The sequence below is a fragment of the Rhinolophus hipposideros genome (genome assembly GCF_964194185.1).
Source record: "Rhinolophus hipposideros genome assembly, chromosome: 16".
NCBI lineage: Eukaryota > Metazoa > Chordata > Mammalia > Chiroptera > Rhinolophidae > Rhinolophus > Rhinolophus hipposideros.
The window spans coordinates 3,639,551-3,661,284 of NC_138062.1; the positions used below are offsets into that span (position 1 = coordinate 3,639,551).

The 21,734-nt window shown below is 44.0% G+C and overlaps 1 protein-coding gene across 2 annotated transcripts; it reads right to left on the reverse strand.

The window, feature by feature from the left end:
* Nucleotides 1-13,088: 13,088 nt before the first annotated feature.
* On the reverse strand, nucleotides 13,089-21,280 carry MAD2L1 (mitotic arrest deficient 2 like 1). Of its 2 annotated transcripts, none has more exons than XM_081076435.1 (5): nucleotides 21,078-21,280; nucleotides 20,247-20,393; nucleotides 17,524-17,644; nucleotides 16,456-16,559; nucleotides 13,089-15,661 (listed from the first exon to the last, which is right to left on the reverse strand). In XM_081076435.1, the coding sequence occupies exons 1-5, from the start codon at nucleotides 21,148-21,150 to the stop codon at nucleotides 15,489-15,491; spliced, it is 618 nt and encodes a 205-aa protein (XP_080932561.1). In that variant the 5' UTR covers nucleotides 21,151-21,280; the 3' UTR covers nucleotides 13,089-15,488. The 2 variants fall into 2 exon arrangements, with proteins under 2 accessions (XP_080932561.1, XP_080932562.1); XM_081076436.1 differs by having other exon boundaries at nucleotides 14,857-15,634.
* Nucleotides 21,281-21,734: the final 454 nt, after the last annotated feature.

Sequence of the window (21,734 nt, forward strand, 5' to 3'; positions counted from 1 at the left end):
GTTGAGCTATGACTAGGCTCTAACAGGCCTCAGAGGTCATAAAAGTTGACAACTAAATTGAACAGAACTAAAAACTCTGTGAGTAGTCGGACAGATATTTTCATAGACCCACAGAAAATTCCCTCCCACGGGGCCGAGAACCTGCACCCCAGCCCCCCGAGAATGTAAAACCTGTTCTCGTGCTCAGCGACACTGAATCTGAGAACGTAGCTTTTCATGAAACTAGTGCCAAAGTGAAGAATCAGCCTCTATGTTTTAGAGCAGGGGGTCCAAACTGCGGCCCGTGGGCCAAGTGCGGCCCGCCATCCATTTTTTTATCGACCCGTAGCAAATTCCAAAAATATATTTAGTTTACTTAAATAAACCAGGTGAGGCAATACGTACTTCACCTCGAGTGAGTGGCCTGGCTATGTGTGTATTTTACCGCATATGGCCCTTGGTGAAAAACATTGAAAAAAGTTTGCACACTCCTGTTTTAGAGGAAACAGAGCAGAACACTTCGTGTAACTGCCAGTCTGGTTGGATGACCGGAAACAGTATATTAGGACACTGCTTGTGCGGTGAGGCCTGGAATGAGCACCTAGAAGCTTGGAGGGGGTTTTCACTGAGAGGAACATCCTTTTTCCTTCATTCTCAGCACTGAAAATTGAGTGTGCGTATAGCACTCGGCTGAGCTCTGTAAAGAAATCCCTGACGCCTGCGGGCTGCGCTTCCTCGGCATTGCTGGCCATGGTGGCGTCGAGGTTCCAAGGCTCCCACCATCACTCACTGACATGTGTCCCTGCCTTTGCTGCCATCTTTTGATTTGTTGAAGTGAATTGTGTTTATTCTGAGATAGCTGTGGATCACGTACAGTTGTAAGAAACAATACACAGAGGGTCCATGAGTCTTCACCCGGGTCTCCCCAGTGGAAATATCGCTCAGCTGTGGTGCCGCGTCGCACTTGGGACGTTAGTCACCTTCATCGATCGCCCCAGTTCCTGCGCATCGCCCATCTACACCACACACCATCTCCCCACCTCTTCCACCTCTCTCTTCCCGGGCAGCCAGCAGTCTGGGGTCTGTTTCTAGGATGCTGCCCGTTCAGGAATGTGATGCCATGGGGTCACACGATGTGTGGCCTTTGGGGGGTCGCCTTTTTCCACTGGAAAAGGCATCACTGGCCGGTCAGCTGCATTGCTGCTGCCACGGAGAGGTCAGTACTTTGAGTCGCTTGTCAGGGACCACGGTGTGGGTGTGTCACAGTCTGTGTAACCATTCCACTGTTGACGGACTTCGGGTTGTCTCCAGTTTGGGGCTCGTAGGGATAAAAGTGCTACCGACATCTTTTATAGGTTGTGTGTCAATGTACGTCTTCGTTTCTCTGGACTAAAGGCCCAGAGTGGTGGTGCCGCGGGGTGTGGTACTTGTATGCTTTGTTTTTAAGGAACTGTCACACTGTTTTCCAGAGAGGCTGCACCTTTTCTCATTCTCACCAGCGCTGTATGAGTGACTCAGTTTTCCCACGTCCACACCAGCATTTGGTGTGGCCATTTTCATTTCAGCCATTCTGATATCTCACTGGGCATTTAATTTGCATTTCCCCGAACAGTTAATGGTGCTGAACATCTCCTCACGTGCTTATTGGCCACCTGTGTGTCCTCTGCAGTGTTATGGAAATGACAGCACTCTGCTGAGAACACTTTCTGTAAAGACAGTGTCCCTTTCCACTGGAAAACTGACCATTTACAGGTAAGGCTGCTGCACCGACAGGTGAGATGCGGAGAGGCTGAGCAGCCACACGTAGCATGAAGGACTCACATCCGGCTGCCTCAGGCGGTCACACCGCCTCCAGCTGGAGTCCCCACCCTCTTCTCCCCACCCTCTTCTCACAGGGACAGTCTCTCCTTGACAACTGAGGGGACGAAAACCCGATCCCATAACAAAGTTTCTGGTTTCCCTTATGGGCTATTGTAAATATTATAGCTACTGGAATACATACCCTTTTATCCTCTACTAGGCAATAAAGACCTCAAAGAAAGACTCTATATCTGATTTCTCAGTTAATTCTCACAGGTATTGGCATATTGGAGGGATTTAAATGTTTTTTTTTTCGAATGACCCAGGCCCAACTCTCACAAAACCTAGATTTGAATGGGAGAGACAGACAGAAATGAAACAGACTCCCACTAGTGACTGTAGCGCCAGATTCTGACAAGCACCACAAAGAAATGAGAAATTGTTAATAGAGAGACCTGCCGCCTGATTTTGATTGTGGAGCGGGCAGTCAAGGAAGGCTTCTTTGAAGAGCTCGTTTGAAATGAACTTTAAAGGGTAGTTTGGAGATGGATGGATGGATGGATGGATGGATGGATGGATGGATGGATGGATGGATGGATGGAAGGAGGGAAGGAAGGAAGGAAGGAAGGAAGGAAGGAAGGAAGGAAAGGAAAGGAAAAAGGAAGGAGAAAAGGAAGGAAGGAAGGAAGGAAGGAAGGAAGGAAGGAAGGAAGGAAGGAAGGAAGGAAGGAAGGAAGGAAGGGAGGGTATTGGGAGAGGATGCTTCATTTTTTTGATGGGATAGAATTTGAGTATATGAATTTCAGAGACAAGAAAGCTTGCTAGATTGGAGACACTAAGAGAAGGTACAGAAAGTGAAATAAGCCTGACAAGGCAGAGAGAGGACAAGCACAGGTCCTTTTGGTCCTTTTATGTCCTGTTAAGACCTCTCTTCTTAAAACCAGGGACTTGTGATGACTTGTGAAAGGACAGTGCTAGTCTGGACACGCACACTCAGTGGGCAACACTTGCTGGCCTCCATCAGGCATCTGTCAGTATCTATTTCAGGTAAGAAATGTAGGCAGACTCCTCTCTGGACCTTCCCCAATTCCCAGATTATCCGCCATTCCAGGCCTCTCACTTTCAGCCGGGTTGGGGCAGGAGAGCTCTCCTAGAATCTGTGGCTGATTACACGTCTGACATGCAGCAGACTCGCTGGGGGCTTCTCTGGCCCACCTCCCACAGAGCTTCTGAGTCATCAAATCTGGAAAACCTGTATTTCTAAAAAGCTTTGGGAATGATTCTTACATGCAAGCAGGAGCGTGAGTGACTGGCTGTTAGTATTCGTGGAGAAAGAAGTCGTGTTGTGATACTATTTTCCCCTGTAGTGAAGAAAAGGAGAGAAACCTTGTCCTTCAAACGATCAAGGGAGCGTTCCGTAGGCAAGTCATGGTTCGGTAGTTATGTTTCATGTCACCTTCACATGTAACATGAAAGCCTGATGTCTTCCAAAATGCCATCGTCGTTTCTTTTAAATTCATGAGAGAGCTCTAAATGGGTAACAGTGACAGTGTCAGTTTTCATTTATTTCATTGAACACTGAACTTTCACCCTAAATATCAAATACAAGTGATAGTATATGGTGATCCTCTGGGAATAATACCGACGTTTAAGCACATTGCAAAGACAAGATTATTTTCTTAATTCTGTCTTGCCCCTTAAGTTTTTAATTCTTTGATTAAACATCGGTATTGGGAAACAGAATGTGTCCTGTCTGGAGCACGAGCTCTGCAGGCCCATTGCCTCGTGTGGGGTCCCCCTCATTGTTTGCCAGGCCTCAATGCCCCATCTGTAAAAGGGACGATGATGAAAGTACCTGCGTCATGAGGTTGTTGTGAGAATTAAATGAGACAATACTACAGAAACTTAGCGCGGCACCTAATGCAGTCATCCCTCAGATAATGTTAGTTTTGCTTCAGGGACATGAGACCTTCCTCAGAAAGAGCAAGCAAGGCCATGGGTATTCTTCCATTGCCAACAACAGCAGGGCGAGGGAGCAGGAGCGATAGCAGCTGAGAAACTGCAAGTTGCCAAGCTTTTTGCCAGGCAGCCTATGGACATCGTCTCATTTCCTTGCAGCAGATTTGTGAGGTAAGAATCATTATATCGATTTTTGCAGATGTAGAAACTGAGGCTAAGAGAAGTAACTGAGAGCCACAAACCTAATTCAGAGGTTCCAGTTTGTCTATCTTCAAAGCCAGATATATAGTGTTTCTACAACTAAACAATGTTTCTCCTCTGGAAGAGGGAAGAAAATATATTTCAAGCCACATTACATTTGGGGTGGCTCCAGAATTACTTAATTGGCACGTATGTGAGTGTTTTCATCACCATTGCATTGGAGCCCACACCCCACTCAGTCTCTTGCCCCCGCAGTAGCTGGCTAGGGAGCCCTTCGCCACTCCTGGTCGCCTGTACCACCTCTCAGACAGGAAGCCTGGGTCAGCTCCCAAGGGGACGGCGTTGTCCTGTGGCTGTAAGGAGCCCGACCTTGGGGTCTGGACATGCTGGAAGTAGCAGTCAGGCCAGAGAAGTGCTGTAGGTGGAGGTCCCCCACCCCATGTCTAGTGTTCACAGCTCTGTGACAGGTACCAGCCTGTGATCCCCATCGTGGGTCACTGTCCCCGTGAGGAATTTCGTTCCCGATTCGGGCATGCTGGGCCCCCCACTGCCATGAGTTGGTTTTCACCAGCACAGGAGGGAAAGGCGGGATGCCCGGCCGCGGCAGAGAGCGTCCGCTGCGCGCCCCTTTGCTGCTCTCTGCTGACCATCCATGGAAATGATGTGGAAGCTGTGAGGGAGACAGTGTGAAGCCTGGCAGCCACAGGTGAGGGTGCGCCAGGACACTAAGTGAAGGGATGAAGAGTATTTTAGTGCAACATTTTTAAAGTCACATTTCAAAAATCCATTCGAATACAGATTTCTGTCTTCACTGAGCAGGAACTGCCTACCCACAGCTGTGCTTCCACAGGGTTAATGTGTGTGTTTACTTCTTTGTTGTGTTGTTTTGTTTTGGTCATGCTTGTGGGGATCTCCCTTATATGTTGCCTACTCTAGGGTGTGAGGTTTGAGACACAATTGCCATCTTAGACAATTGAGATATTCCAGTTTCTTCATTTCCTTGTGTCTAGTGCGTCGTGCTTTTGGAGCTTCAGGGCAAGATTGTGGTCAGTCTAGGAGAAGCTCTGGTCCCCACTTCTCCAGGAGTGTTCTCTCCGGAACAGTGGCGTGAAGGACAACCTTCTCTGGAGACATGAGGAATGGGGGGGGATGACGATGACCCCGCTCCCTTAGCACTGGGTTTTAACTTAATAATACGCCACATTTTATTTATTCTGAAAGTAGGGATTGTCATCATTCTTGCACAGACTTTTTATTCCTACTTATGCAGGCTGAAATGGGCCCAATAGTTGACCAGAGTTAAGATGGGGAAAAAAAATTGAAATACCAGGATCACAGTAAGGGCCTGGGAGTCAGGACCCGTGGTGGCCAGAAGTAACAGAAAGACCAAAGATGAGCAAATCCTAGAGGACAGTCTACATATGACACATGAAAATGATCAGAAGTTCCTATTCCAAAAGACTGGGCCATTGAAAAGACAGAATGTAGCACAACAAACAGAAATAGCGCAGAAAAGCTGACCTTAGGGGCAGACACTTCTCTGTTCTCTGGACCCCTCCCTGTTTGCTAAGATCTGACCCTCTGGGGGAGGGGGGGCAGCATGCCAAGATCTGCAGCTGCTCAAAGGATTTTGTTGTTGCTGTTTTACTTTTAACTTCTGTAGTGTAAACTTAATACATACACGCGTGTTTAAAATATCAAACTGTTTTTCTCTAACAATGTTTGCTGTTGAATAAGTAGTATGGATTTTATAGTGAAAAAAGCATACTATCTTTCTAATTATGTATTTAATATGATTAGAGACATACAAAAGCCTAATAAATCGTTGACAACCTTGGTATTTTTTACATTTTTTAAATTTAAATCATAAGTTAGGATTCTTTAGATTATATGCAGCAGATAACTACTGTGCTTGCTTAAGCTGAAAGAGGGAATTTACAATAAGGATACTCGGATGTGTTGAGAATCCGAGGAGATTTGAAGAATCGAGCCTCAGGAGGACAAGCGCCAACCACGGGCTCTCCAGGTACCTCAGCAGCAGAGTTCTGCGGCCTCTCACACACGAGTGTGACTCTCACGAGTCCAGCTGGACTCACACATGAGTGTTAAAAAAAATCCAACAGGACAGAATGGTACAAATGGAAAGTGAATTTTCTCCCCGACCTCCTTTCTCCGCTCCCAGTACCTACCACACTTCCTATTTTGAAACAGTTCTGCTCTGTGGTGGTGATCAATGCTTTCTTTCCTTACTTATGAACTTTAGATCACATCTACGGAGAGAGGAGAAACTGAGTTCGCATTTCTTTATCCATCTACTCCTGAGTTTTTCCAGTTACATTATTTTGGTTCTCCTGGTGCTTGTCTGTAATTTTAAAGAATATGCTTAAAGTCTGTATTTTGTTACATCATTTTAGGAGGTATATCTTGATTCTTTGCTATATAAGGTGAGAAAAATCTGAGTCTGACATTAGCGCCCACGTCTCTCTGCTGCCATTTCTTCACATTGTCAATATTAATATTCGTCAGATTCTCTGATCATTATCATCGTCGTCCAAGTTTTGTTCACATGCTGACTCTGTACAAACTGAAACAGCATTTACATTATTCTAGTTATTAAATTACCCCTCATTGAAGGACAAAGCTCTACCTATTGAGAAAAAGACAGGTAATTTTAGGTTAATAAAACCGAAAGATGAGTGTTCCAAGTGTCGAGGTCAAATGGGATTCCTTAAATTCCATCTTCAAGACTTTCTATTAATTTACACATTTGGTCAATGATATCTTTAATTTTAAGAAGTCTTTCTCCTTCTCTGTTCTTGTTCTACAGCCACCGATTCTTTGGCTTCTTGACGCTGAAGATGTGTGTTCTTTTTTGTTTTTTTTAAATCATTTTTTTTTCTCTTCTTTTAATTATCTGTTTTCTTTTGGAGTCAACTATTACATCTTTTCCACTTGGACCTTCTCATTTTTGCTGACAGTTTCTTCTACATTTCTGGGTTTTTTATGTATGTATCTAAGTGATGAAAAAGGTTGACTCATATTGGTAGCATGATTTTTCATGTGGTATGAAAGGATGGATGGCAAGGTCTAGGAGTACTATTGTAGGGTGCGTTTTGATATTTTGTTCATCCTTCTCTCCTTCTAGAATCTAGTCTCAGTAATCAACTCTGACATGCACCAGACTCACTGAGGGGGAGGGGAAAAGGGGGCGGGTAGGCTTTTCAGGCCAGCCCCCTCCCCCCCAGAGGTTCTGATTCATCAGATCTGGAAAACCCATATTTCTAAAAAAGCTTTGGGAGTGATTCTTATTAATAACCGGGATTGTGAGTGATTGGTTTGTAGGTATTTCTCTTAATATCATGAAAGAGCTCTAAAATGAGATATGAACGACAGTTTTCAATTCGTTTTCAATTATTTAATTGAACACTTACTTTTGGACCCATAATTTTTCTTTTGAAAACTTTTATCGTGGAGATGCATGTCTGTTGTGACTACTGGCCCTTGGAGAGAATGAGAGACTTGAATGAACTTTGAAGAGGCTGACGCAGCTGCACCCATTTCTGTGAAAGACAACCCAGGATATAGCTGTTGTTACAGGACCCGGGCATCTGAGGCAGACCCTCTGGCTGAGACTGAGGCTGAGACGGAACTGGTGTGTAACAGTGGGAACGGAAGCATTTGGACTTTAATTTCTGTGTGCTTTTATGCGCAAGGGGATTTAGTTTATGGGGAAGTTGAATAATGAGAAGAGTTTTGCATTATCCACATTTGGGACATTTTTATGCTGTTGATACAGTCTGGATTCATTTTACCTGGCCTGGTGAGCTGTTCTGGACATGCCTGGGCACCATTCATGATACAAAATAGAACAGGGAATGTGTTTTCTGTTCAAGAGTCCCGGCTCACTCTTGTTCTAGGGTCAGAAGGCAAAGTGCCCACCAGCAGTTTCAGAGGGCCGTTGTGTAGAAGGGAGCAGGGGTCACGCGGTGAGAGCCTGCAGACTGCCCTGCGGGAAGGACAGCCTACCTAGGCCTACTCCTGACTGGCTCACGGGTAAGAGGCGGTGACATTTCCCAGCCTCTAACACTGATCTATTTTTCTTTAAATATTCAGTGTGTACTTTGAAGATTTTTTGCTCCTTATAACGTGTTATGTATTTCTTCTCAATACAGATTAAAATACACACATAATTACATTACATAAATGCATTACCTAATGACTTAACTACATTACATAATTACAAAAAAATGTAAAAGATGCCTGTCAGCGTGCTACATAAATCAACTCATATGCCATTGGGACACACTGTAATATGCTAAAAGATTAGAAAGCTGGAAAATGTTGGGAGATGTTTGCTACTCTAGTCTTCAGGTTTCTACTCCAGTCCCGGTGCCAGACACTGGTGTTGGAAAAATATTTGGGGCCCTCTCTCCACTTTTTCTCTCACTCCATCGCAATGACAAGAAAGCAATCTCCCTGAGACTTACAGGAGCGCGTTGGGTTGGAACGGGAGGAATGGAGGTGTCTGACCCTGTCCCCGTTTCCCCTACGAGAGGCGTAGTGAACCCCATCTCTGCTTTAGTTCTCCTCCGTATGCGTTACTAGGAAACCCTGTAATTTGATAATACATACACTGCAGTGTCCTGTTTCCTGTGTCTGTTTCTCCAACGAGTTAAAGCGAAAGAAGGAGAGAAGAAAATGTTGATGGAAGGAAATGAATGCTTCCATTATTATACAGCAAAATACTCTGGGTGTACAAACATTTAATGATAGCTTATTATGAAAATGTCTTTTTTAAAAAGTTAATGCAACTTGATACTCAGATATTGTGGTTAGAGGTTCTCACTTCCCCCGCTTGGGGTGAGATGTGCGCTGGCTGTGTCCTCTTGGCTGAGTCTGTGCCTCTGGAGCTGTCCCTCCCTGTCCCCTAGTCTCTAAGAGGCAATGCCACATGACAGAGTAGGAAGAAGAGTGGCTCTGCAGCCGGCGCGGGGTTGGGTTCTGGACGGATGTTTGAGGTTGAGCAGATTACCTACCCTTCCTGAATCTCAGTTTTTATGCTTGTAAAGCAGAGATAACCTCATAAGGCTGTTGTGAGGATTGAGATCATGCCAGTCATGAACTAATTAGATGCCTGAGCCCCTCCCTGGCACCAATTGAGGCAAAGATACTCCATGAAGGATTCTTTATCTCCAGTTGGTGTTTATGGTTATCCTCTGGGACACACTGGGCAGCAGCCAAATTGTAAACCTTCACGTCGGAGCCAGTCCTTCTCCCTCCACACTCTTCTGTCACAGCCCTGGACTGAGGGTTCTGGCTGTTCCTTCCTCCAGAGGACTCCTCATTGGGACTCACTTCCTCATTTTCTTTGCCTGGCTCTCCGCATGCCCCGTCACATTTCGAAGACTTGCCCAAGTCTTGCACTTCCCCACCAACCCCCACTCCCCTCACTTAGAAGGAACCAGGCTGAACAGGTGTGAAGCACCTACAGAAGAAGCTCATTACTTATGGGTTTTCTGTCCTAGACCTAGAAGCTGTGAACCAGTTTTTACAGAGCTTATTGGCTACCGAGATTGAGTACGCAGTGATCCCAGAGCTGTATTTTAGACATGAAATGGTTTGGACATCACAGACTCCATCTTTAAAACCAATGACTTCTGTGCTTTGTCTGTGAGACTGCCATTCAGAAAGAAATCCATCCTCATGTCTAGGCATCCACTGGATATGTCCATATCAAGGTAGTTTTTAAAGGCATTTGAGGTCTTTCTCTTGCATGGAAATGGAGTGTAGGTCACCCTGCTTGTACTCAGAAGCCTTTTCAGCACAGATAAAATTCCAAGACAATGAAGACTTCAATCTGATGTCAGTTCCTTTGTGCAAACAAGCTTTGCATACCAAAATGATGCAGATAAATGGAGATGAAAATGGACTTTATACAAATAAATGAAACTATATTATGTTTCTCTAGTATAAAAATAGATAAAATGGTAAGAGGACAAAAATAGGTGAAATGGTACCATAAACTGACTTGTGTAATCAGAGGGTCAAGTCCGACATTTTTCTCTCTAGACCTTTTCTAATAGTTGTGTTGCCAGGGCTACAATGTTGTTGCCAGACGAGAACAGAACTGCCAGCTCTAATGGAGATTAAGTAGCTTTCCCAACCAGAATTTTTTTTTTTTTTTTAATAAGCATCAGTTAATACTGCTGGCTTTCAAAGCTATATTCACAAAGAATGGAAATATCTCTAAAGATCTGTTTTTAGATAATATAACTAATAAAATTTGAGATTTGGTAGATAGGTTCTAGTCTATAGTTATTGCAACACAAGTTTTATCATGGTTATATTGAACAAAATTACTGGAAATGTAATTTCATACATTTAATAAAAAAAGAATGAGAAATTATTGTTTACACGTTAAGCCAAAAATTAATATCCCAAAGAGTAACTCAGGTTGCTTAATAAACAATTCTTTTGATTAGCTGGAAAACTATGTTTCACAACTGCTCACAAACTCCCACCTGATTTATTCTTAAAACGAGATAAAGCTTATGATAAAGTCTTCGTCTTTTGGTTCTTTCCACTCATCAGTCAATGCCATCTGAGGAAGGTGTACATACAAACTCACCCAGTGAGACATAGTCAAGTTCTGTAAAGGACAGTAAAGGAAAACCAATTTGTTCTGGACATTCAAATGCTTAGAGGATGGACAGAGCGACCATCTAAACTTTAAAAAAAACAATGTAATTTGCCTGCCCATTGATCCCACAATTCTACTGATGCACTAAAGCATGAAAATTGAATGAAATAATTCATGTAAAGTGCTTAGCAAATAACAGATGCTATATTTTTCCTCTAATGTCTTTATATTTCTGTAGCCAGAATTCCCAATGTTAACTTTATTTAAATAAGAAAAGCTGATTAGTTTTTAGAGTCAAGACATTCACCCTATTTTGAGTATCACAGCATTAGTGACATCTGGTGGAAAATGTAGGTGTTACAATGCAGGGTTGTTACAGCTTCCCTGATTTTTGATGTACAATAAAGTTAAATTTTACAGACTAGTCAACAAAATGAAAACAGAAGGTTAAAAAAAAATAAAATTAAATGCCTGTATGGATGGCAATATTATTAAGCTAGGAATTTCTGAGTCTATATTCTAAACTATATAGGAGGGCAATGAACCTAAGAAACTTGAATGAATTCTAGTAATAAAAACGCTTACTCAGCATATATGTTTACATGGTGATGAAAAACAGAGGTATGGGGATTTTATGCTAGTCTGAGTCTCCTTTTATGATCTGATGCCAAAGAACCGCCCTTCCCAAGTTTTCAGATCCAAATTCACTGTGGGGTGTCCTGAGGACCTCAAAGCCAGAGCCAGTTGTTTCAGAGAACGTGGGATTGCGATAAAATAGAGAAGGATATCCGATAGGAGATATATGGATGGAGACAACGGAGGGTGACATTTTAAACGTGAGCCTTAAGTATCACAAATCCAATGCCCTGAGCCAGGGAGGGGTTGAATACCTGCAAGCAGAAGGGCAAACGGTGCTGGATTACAGGGCCTGCAGCTACAGCCCCTGGACCAGGTCAGCTGTCTGGTTTTGTTACTGGGATGCAAGCAGCCAAGCACATCCATTTACCTGTTTTCTAAGGCTGTTTCCAGCCTATAAGGACCAACTGGAGTATGTGCCTGTAGAGCCCCAACTATTTATCTGGTCCTTTACAGAAACAGTGCACAACCCCTGGTCCGTGAGGTTGCGTTCATCAGATTTTCACGCCTCCCATCTCCACATCCCATTGCAATTGGCTCTGCTAGGAACTGGGCCTGGGCCAGTGGATTATGGGCAGCGTCAGTGTTCTGGAGGCACCGCCCCTGAGTGCGAGATGAGACATGACCTGCAGACGTGCAGGAGAATGACACAAGCATGAGCTGACCTGCAGACTTTCAGCGGAGAACATGGCTTGCTGACAGTCTATGGCTGTTTGCCATGAGAATGTCATGCCTTAGTATAAGCATTCCGTCCCACTGATGGCACGGGCAGGATTCAGTCCCTTCTGGGCTCTGTTTCCCTTATGGGCTGAACGGGAACGTGTTTCCATTCCTCCACCTGTAGCAAGCAGAACTGAGTCAGAGACCAGGCCAGGCCTTGAGGCCACCACCCTCTCTTGGAATCTTGGCATCTCTGTGGTTTTTTTTTTGGTTGTTGTTGTCTTTTTAATTTATTGGGGTGACAATTGTTAGTGAAATTACATAGATTTCAGGTGTACAATTCTGTATTACATCATCTATAAATCCCATTGTGTGTTCACCACCCAGAGTCAGTTCTCCTTCCATCCCCATATGTTTGATCCCCCTTGGCGTCTCTGTGTTTAACGTGGCATGGAAGTTAGTCACAATTCTTGCATCTGTGGATGTCAGAATCTCCCTCCTCAGGTGAGCATCTAGGTGTAGAAAGAGGTGGGCCGTCGGGCCAGAGCTGTTCCAATCCAGCATTACCAATAAAGCTCATAGCTAGGCTCCTACCCAACTCCAATTAAGAAATATAGATCTTAATTAATACACGTAGTCTGTAAAGCATAAAAAAGATCATAACTAGCAGCCCGAGAAACCTCACAAAATAAATACATAGTAACATGTTAAGTAACGTAAAAATGTAAATTAACCCTGTTCATGTTGGTTGAGACGAAGTGATCAAAGTATTTAAACATGCGATTTCACAGACTTAGTCTTACATCTCAAATTGTTAAAAGACAAACAAAACTTTTCACTGTCACTTTTCTGGAAACCATCACCCTGCCATTTGGATGGAAGACCGGGCAGCACCAGCGGCCCGTTGCACAGATACGCAGACAGCACAGATTTGTCTGAGAACCCTGAAGCTGTCCCCCTCCGGTTTCCAGACTTCCCTTTGGGAACTTAGACAGCAACTATTCTTCCATTCAATTCTTCCACAGCCAGTTCTTGCTGTTTTCAAATAAACAAGAGCCTAGCTGACGCATGGCAGGTACTAGAGTTATTTGTCGGCACTAGTTGTGTGACAGAAGCTCGTTTTTGAGAGTAAAAGTCAAATCCAGAGCATCAATTCGGGACGTAACTCTTAAAGGACAGAGGGCAGTACCATAATAAATTACAAATTAATAGTAATATTAGGATCATTTAATTTGACAAAGACATAAAGGACAGAAATTTAAGTGTTACTAGGAATAGACAGTGATGCTACTGGTGAGCTTTTGGGGGTAAGAACCATGTTATTATCCCCGTTGTTTACCAAAGCAGTATTCAGTGCTCCCCTGAAGCAGCCACTACTTTCTATAAAGATTTTAATGTCTTTTCTAAACATAGGAGAATTTTCACTACTCCCTATTTTCCCTGAAGTTGTTTCTTCTTTCCTCTTCCACCTGTATTTGCAATGTTAAGAGGCTATGAACAGCCCAAGAATTCAAGTGCTTTCATCTTAGCAGCATCCACTTTGTAATAGACCTCATGTTGTTTGGAAACCTGACCCTTGACCATAGCTAATTCAATATGGCTTCCATTTCTGCACACCTGCTTCCCTTATCTAGGACACAAAGGCTTGTGCATGGGCTTCATTAGATAGCTTCAGCAGTTTAGGAAATGGGCTTCCCCAGCAACGCCACTGTACCCACCATCCAACACTGGCACCTTTGTCCAGCCTGGGAGGTCAAAGAATGTAAAACGTGCTCTTCACTCTTATGGGGCAGATAGTTGGATCAAAGATGTAAGATGATCACATGAAAGAACAAAGACAAATACATACTGATCAGAATCTGCGTTCACTTTGTGGTCCTTCGCCATGTTTTTCTTTCCTTCATGAGATCTCAGCTTCAGAAAGGTCAGGACTTGGTTTCTCATCCTGGCACCTGTCACTCAGTATTGTGCACGTAAACAAATGCCCAGTATGTAACCTGAATGGACAGACTATGTGTACTTAATACTGACAGTTCAATGAATTCATGTGAAGAGCTTAGAACAGCGTCTGATACTAACCACATAATAAATTATTACAAAATGAGATAAGATTTAGAAGACTTTAGAAGTTTACCTTAAACTGACTGTTGGAAAAATAGGTGGGAACTGGATAAAAGAACGTACCTGAAGTCACAAGCACAGGAATGAGCACGGTGTTTCCACATATAAGGAAACCTAGGAGGGCAGTAAGGCTGAGGATAGAAGCTCTACAGCCCAAATTTGCTAAACTGAATTCTAGATGACACTGAGCACACTACACAAACAATGCTTAAGTCTGCTGTTAGATGGAGTATAGTCAAATCTTGTCCATTAAATTCACAGTACTTAGGTCTTACAACCTAATCTGCAGAAATCATTTGCTGTACAGAAGTCCCCCCTTATCCGTGGGGGATACAATACGTCCCAAGACCCCTTTCCCCAGTGGATGCCTGAAACTATGCCTAGTACCAAACCCGATATATACTGTTTTTCCCTACACATACACACCTTTTCCTTCCAAGGAAGCACCTTACGGTTTCTCTTTGGTGTATCTGAATTGCCAGCATCACTCCTCTTGTGCTTTGGGTCCATAATTAAGTAAACCGAGGGAGACTTGAACACAAGCGCTGCGATACCTTAATAGTCGATCTGACAGCTGAGGTGGTTACTAAGTGACTAACGGGTGGGGAGCGTCTAGTGTGGAGAAGCTGGACAAAGGGACGATTCATGTCCCCTGGGAGGACTAGAAAGCATGGGGTTTCATCACACTATACACAATTTTAACTTACGAAATGCATATTTCTGGAATTTTCCATGTATTTTTGGACCACGGGTCACTGAAACTGCAGAAAACCAAACCGCAGATAAGGGGGAACTACTGTACTGAATCCACCCTAACTACTATTTAACTGTATTAACACCACACCAAGGTAATATTTTAAGATAAATTTAAAACATACATATTTAACTTTATTTATCATCGTCATTTAAACCTTGATTTTATAAAACACAAAAAGATATTTTTAAGAGTTGTTGTATCACCAGAATTTTAAACAGTAGAAATATCAATAGCTTTGTAGGTGTAAGTTATATAAATTAAAATCAAATAATTGGAGATTTTTTTCAATATGGAAACTATACAAATGAAATAAATGGCAAAAGGACCTCCTAGCAATGTTTTATTTGTGGATTACCAGTTACGTTAGCACTTAAACAAAGACTGAATATTCAGACTGCTTTTACTGCTTCATGTTTAAGTATCTTCCTACCTAAATTCTGAGTCAAGCAAGTTGATTTAGGACAGCATTTAGCATTGTAGGAAAAGGTTTTCTATCTACAGTTACCACCTTCAAAGGAACTGACATTCCAGGGCTGATGTCATCTCCTGGTTCCCTTTTGAATAGTGTACAAAAAATTATGTCTACCCTATGCAAAGTCAAACGTGTACCAAAAAACGGGACAGCTGTATGAATTCCCCATCTAAAAATTAACCAATGAAATAAGACATGGACTACAGTTGACTTGGTTTCAGGAAAGCACACTGAAGAAGCACATCACTGTCCTCTCGTCACCTTCAGTCACTGACAGGGATCTTGTAGGCCACCATGCTGTTGACTTTGTGGATCGTGGTCGTGAATGAACGGAGACGGACTTGCTCAGAGTTGGTAATGAACTGTGGTCCCGACTCCTCCCATTTTTCAGGTACAACCAAATCTTTGTCTGTATAAATCAGGAGATCAAATGAACCTAAATTGGGGATAAGATCATTATACTACATTAATTTTTTTTAAATTTATTGGGGTGACAATTGTTAGTGAAATTACATAGATTTCAGGTATGCAATTCTGTATTATATCATCTATACACATTCATTTTTTAAAAAGTAAAACTACCTTCCCTGTTTCTCTCCCATTTTGAACCACCAACAGTTAGAAAACACAGGTTAGCCTGGTCTCCAATCACTAGGTTATGGCTTTTCCTCAATGGAAATTTATTTTTAGTATAGAAAATGCTATACTCCCTTTATCTTACAGAAAATTCAAGTTTTTTCCTTCTTTTTCTTTAAAGAGAAAACCATTTAAAAATATTTGCAGAAAGTGTATGATCACACATGGGATACGTGAATGTAAGCTACAGAAAATGAACAAACTGGTTCTGTGATTGCTGTCCCCAGTGCTCAGCAGAGGGTCTGGCACATAGAAGGTATTCAGGAAATAGTTGGTGAGGAAGAAGTAACCAAGAAAAGCAAGACACAGTTATAGCTATCGTCTTAATTATGTGCATATAAATGTGTATTTAAGTGAAAGGAATTACATCAAAATGTTCAAGAGTGAATCCTGTACTTCCATTCCTTTCCTTTTCAGCATTTCCAAATTTTCTAGAATGCATATAACATAACTTTTACTTAAAATGCTCTTTTCTTCATTTATAGTACGATATTGAGAATTAAGGAAAAATTTAATAAAGGGATCATTCTTAACGCAGTAGCTTAGTCTTTTCCCCCATAAATTTAAGTCCATGTGAAGTTGTAAAATACTTACAAGAAACTTCCAACAATGGCAGGAATGTCACTGTAGCTGTGATCTGTCTGATAACTGAACGGATTTCATCTTGGATAGCTTTCTGAGACTTTTCTCTGGGTGTACTGTCAAAGAAAGCAAATCAATTCATTTTCAGTTTTAATGAGTTATTTAAAACATTGGTAAGATCATTTATTTCATTAAATGCTTCCAAAATCAAGTAACACATTAAAAAGTTTGTTTTTTCATTAATGAGTGTAAGTGTATTCTTAGGACCTATTACCTAGAAGGCAGAATACGTATCTTCATTATTTCATTTATCCTTCCAATCATCTTCCAGGGTTGATTTTAGTATCAGATGGCTAGAAATTCTGTCTGTCAAGTGGTTCATGTTAGGAAAACTTCACCAACTCTTACAATAGCAAGTGATATCTAAAACATTTAATTGGTAAATCATTTTGGCATTTTCAGTAATACCTAAATGTCTAATTCCCTATTGCCTCAAATTATTTTTATAAGCTAAAAATTTTCTAATATAGACCAAAGGCTTCAGGAACAAACTTGACTTCATTATGAGAAATGGCTGAGTTTTACAGGTAGCTTGCCTAGGTGGGTACTGGCATCAGCATAGGACCATGACAGGCACCTCCCACCAGGGGCCCTGGGGATTTCAGCTTATGAAGCGTCATGGGAAGTTTGTGGCGAGGAAGAAATTGCAGTAGACAGAGCCGCACTTTAGCTGGTACAGACTGGTACAGACTCTAGGATCATCCCGATGGCTAAAGGTCCCTGTAAACAACCCACTGAATGGTCCACCCAGAAGTACGTCGTGTGTAGTTTTGCATACAGCATCACAAACACTCAAGTCTAGACTAAAGGCAATTCTGTTAAAAGCACCCCATCTATACAAGTCAATATGCTCAAGTGAGCTAAATTCTTTTCCATGGGAGACTGAAGATCCAACTAACGTATCTTAGAAAAAATTATACCTTATATGAAACTAGTTCAATATAATTAGAACTCCTTTTAGTAAAGAAAACAAGTTTTGGAAAAACATATGAAAGTGGAAATAATTTAATTCACACTTACCTGTCCTCTTTGGCGGTCTTGTCACACTCGATATCAAACTGCCATCTTTCAAGGACCTCACCACTTTCAATATTTGAGATGACTACCACCAGTTTCTGAACTGAACATTTGTATAACCAATCTGCAACACACAACAAGGCGCCATTTTTGCTCTACTGCTTTACAAAGTAACACTCTTCCCAGGACCCCGTCCTCAACAGATTCTTACCACTGGTGTTCCAGAACTCAACCTGCACAAGAGCTTGCCCCATCCCAACCTCGCTCCTTTTGCAGACCCTCAGAGTTTGCCGAGTAGTGAGTATGCACTACTTCTGTCCTAATCCCAGGTGGGAGTGTGGGAGAGGGGACCTAATCCAGACATCACACCTAATCCAAACATATGTAAAATTATCATTGTTAGCTGCTAGAAAGGTACGAGAGATGGTGCAATGAGAGCATAAAATGGGAAAATGTGACTCTCAGGGAGTCGTCATAGCGAAACTAGGAGTTTTAGCTCTGAGAATCAATAGCATTAAATATGCAAAAGGACAGGGAAGAGGGTAGAGGTCTTAAATACTCAAAATTGCAGTTGAGAAAGGGGGGATGAACAAGGTGAGGCTGGCGAGATGAGGGGGGCCGTGTGTGAAAGAGACTGTATTTCCGGGGAAGTCATCGCTGTATTTGAAGCAGGTATAGTAAAACTATTAATATCACTCTGGCTGAGATGTGCCAAGTGGACTGAAGGGGGCTCGGGGATACTAGTTAATCAGTAATTAAGCTGGTAGAGATGGGGTAGTAGACAGGCTCAAGAGACGCCATGGTTACCAGTGTTATTAGGATTACTAGATGGCCCACGGGAGTAAAAGGAACGAGTCAGGGACAGCTCCAGTTTCTGGCGTGTATCGCTGGCTGTCTGGTTGCTTCAGTCACAGAGGACAGAGAACTGAAGTGGAGAGGACCCTAAATTTAGTTTTTAGATGCCGAGTTTGAAGTATCTCTGGGCTAGTCACATAAGGCTATCGGGGGAGCCATTCTCCATGAGCCTGGAGATAGGGAAGACTTGGGTTAGAAAGAAGTTTGCAGTCAACTACACAGGTCATCTACACGGGTGTACACGTCAAGAGATCATCTAGAGAGATTTCCCCGAGAAAGGGCCTGAGACTGAGCTCTGAATTCATCTTGGAAATTGGGATAGTATGTTCAGGAATCAGCAGCGTGTTTTTTTTCGTTTTTTGTTTTTTTTTAAACAGATAACAATAATTGAGCAATATTTAAGGCTTGTGGCCACCTAGCTCCCTGTTACAACCCTTTAACAATGTAACATGTTCTTAGTATGCAGACAGCTCAAACCAGGCCCTAAGCTGGGAGTGGCCTCTTGGCCTTGCTGAGCCAGGCGGGCCGGATCCACGTTTTTATTAGTTTCGCTCTGAAAAGGGGGGGATTGAGAGGGATTTTTTTCCTTCTAAGACTGGAAATAATCCAGACATCACATAAAATTTGGAAATAATCCAAATCTAAACAAAGAAGTCAAAAATACAAGAGAGAAGAAATAGGGTGGAGTCCATAAGAAGGCTACAGGGAGCGGAGTCAAAGCAGACTGGACAATTTGCCTCTAGGAAGAATAATTCCTCCATTTTAACTAAAAGAAAAGGTAGATATTAAATAGGAAAGTCTAGATACCTGAGATGAAATATCACCAGTGTGGTCTCAGAGGAGAACCCCCAAACCCAGTAGCTTAAGCAAGTCTCGCTTTTCCATCAAATCAAGATAAAGACACAGATCCATAGCTGCCCAGAGGTTTCAGGTCAGATTCTGTGAGTGCAGCCTTATAAAGGGCTATGGGCGAGTTAGCTCCGAAGTTAATTAAAAATATGACTGCCACTTCGTTTTAAAAATGAAGCTACTTGAAACAAATAAGTATGATTCGTGAATTAAAACATTAAAAAAATAAAAATAGAAAACGACCACTATAGCACTTTTTGGAACTAGTACTTTGGGAAGATAGGGAGAAACATCCTACAATCCAGAAAAATTAGAAGAGAGAATCACAAGCGGAGAAAAACATGAAAGAGAAATTGATGGGATTCTAGAAGAAAAAAAAAGAAGTAGATGGAAAACAAGTATTGATCCAACCATAGAACAACTACTTGAGCTAAAGAAAAAAAATGAATGTTTAGAAATGGCTTACTGACTCAGGGGCAGGATTTTTCAAAAACTAAAGTGGAAAAAGGTGAAAAAGAAGAAAACTCTACGAGGTGCTCTATTATAGAGTAGTTCTTTTTCTTCTTCTTTTTTTTTTTTTGAAGTTTAGTTCCTAAGTTGAATCCAATTTAATTTCCTTGATCTTAATAATGGTGGTTTTAGACTCCAAGCAGGTACAGAAAATGCATTTATACGTAGTGTTTTGTTCACAAATAATAACACTGTCATAATTAATGTAAAATTCCAACTTGTTCCATTGGTCAAACTGCAAAAGGCATTTCTAAGGAAGTCGATAGAGATAGTTTTGTTAAGTCACATCAGATTTCTAACATCAAAATATTCAGCCCACTCAAAATGTGATGGGTAGGATTTCTTTCAATTTGTAGTATTTGCTTCCTCCCAATTGAGAGCCACTCTACTTGAGATGGTCGTGGGTTTTACACCTTCTATGTACAAAGTTGAAAAATGAGCACCAAAATCCTACTTGGAAAATGTACATCGTAGGCCTGCAAAACTCAAAACTGTCTCCAACAATTAAATACCTTTTAGTTGTTCCACCACATTATTCAGGTATTTCATGAGCTCGGGGTCAGTAGTTACAAGCAAGGTGAGTCCGTATTTCTGCACCCGCGTAAAGGTTTCAGACGGATATATGCCACGCTGATATAAAATGCTGTTGATGCCAAATGCTGAAAGCAAAAGAAATGATGATGACAGGTTATTATCATTTTGTAACACTGGAAAACGAAACATTGGTCGACGCAGCTAGGGTTTCGTGAATAGTAATAAGCTATCAATGCCTGAACACTGTGTTTTCGTGTGTCTTGCTGAAAGCAGAGTAGGAACAGAGCCACTGAGCAGCCTCAAGGTGTTGTTTCTAAGTGAGAGATGCCTGCGTTTAAGCGGCTCTAAAAGAGAAGCGCCGACATGCAGCGCGTGCCAACTCCGACCCCGCGGTCGGGATGCCCGCGCCCACGCCCCGCGCCCCGCGCCCCGGCCCGTGTCCCTCCCCGTGTCCCCGCGAGTCCCGCCGGGTGCCGCCGCACGGCACGGGGGCCTGGGCCTGCCCAGCGCGGCCCGTCGGCTGCGTCCCCCCGGTCCGTCCCCGGGGTGGGGGGTCAGGCTCACGCGGCACTGACCCGTCACCGCGGCCCGAGTCGACGGGCGGGTGGGGGCTTTACAGAAGCGCTCGGGGAGGGGCTCCTCGCCGGGCGGGGCGTGGGCGACACCGGCGTCCTCCCCACCGGCGTCCGCCCGCGCCCGGATCCCCCGCCGGGCACCGGGCCGCCCGGCCACCCGCTCCCCGCCGCACGGCCGGCCTCCCGGGCGAACCGGCTCGGCCTCCGGCCTCCGGCCTGCACGACGGGACTCACAGAAGAACTCGGCCACGATCTCGGCGCTCCCGCGCAGGGTGATGCCTTGCTCCCGGGACAGCTGGCGCGCCATGACCGGGCCCACACGCGGCGCGCGCACGCTGGCCCCCGGCGCCCGGCAGCAGCTCCCGCCGCGGGTTTCAAAAGTAACGACGCAGCCCGCCGGCGCCTCGCGCAGGCACAGCCCGCCCTTCCGCCCTCGCGGAGCCGGCGACCGCGCAGGCGCAGTGGGGAGGCGTGGCCGGCGGCGGGGAGGCGTGGCCGGCGGCGGGGAGGCGTGGCCGGCGGCGGGGAGGCGTGGCCGGCGGCGGGGAGGGTCGGTCCCGGCGGCCGCGGTCGGCTGGGTGGGGCCGAGGAAGCGGGCGGGCCCCGGTGTTATTGGGCGCTGCCTAGGCCGGGGAGCCCAGCGACCGGCAGCACAGTGTCTGAGTTTCAAGGATGTTTTCCAAGTGCGCTGAGTTGTCCGCCAGTCCTAGGGACCCCCCGCGGACCGTGGAAGCGTTTGCCCAATTCTTTGCGGGTTGGCAGAGCAGCTGCGTGCCGGCCGCCCGGCCCCAGCCTGACACGGCCTGCGCACTGCGGGAGCGCGGCTGTCGCTGAGAGGTGGGCCAGGGTTAACGGGACGACGCGGGGCCCCGGTCTGCCCCGCGTCCGCGT

Coding starts and splice junctions, on each gene's coding strand:
- MAD2L1 (XM_081076435.1), bottom strand. CDS start 21,150: ATGGCGCGCCAGCTGTCCCGGGAGCAAGGCATCACCCTGCGCGGGAGC. Junction 16,560..17,523: donor AAGACCGCCAAAGAGGACAG/GTAAGTGTGAAT, acceptor TTTCTTTGACAG/TACACCCAGAGAAAAGTCTC. Junction 15,662..16,455: donor GCCATTGTTGGAAGTTTCTT/GTAAGTATTTTA, acceptor TCCCCAATTTAG/GTTCATTTGATCTCCTGATT.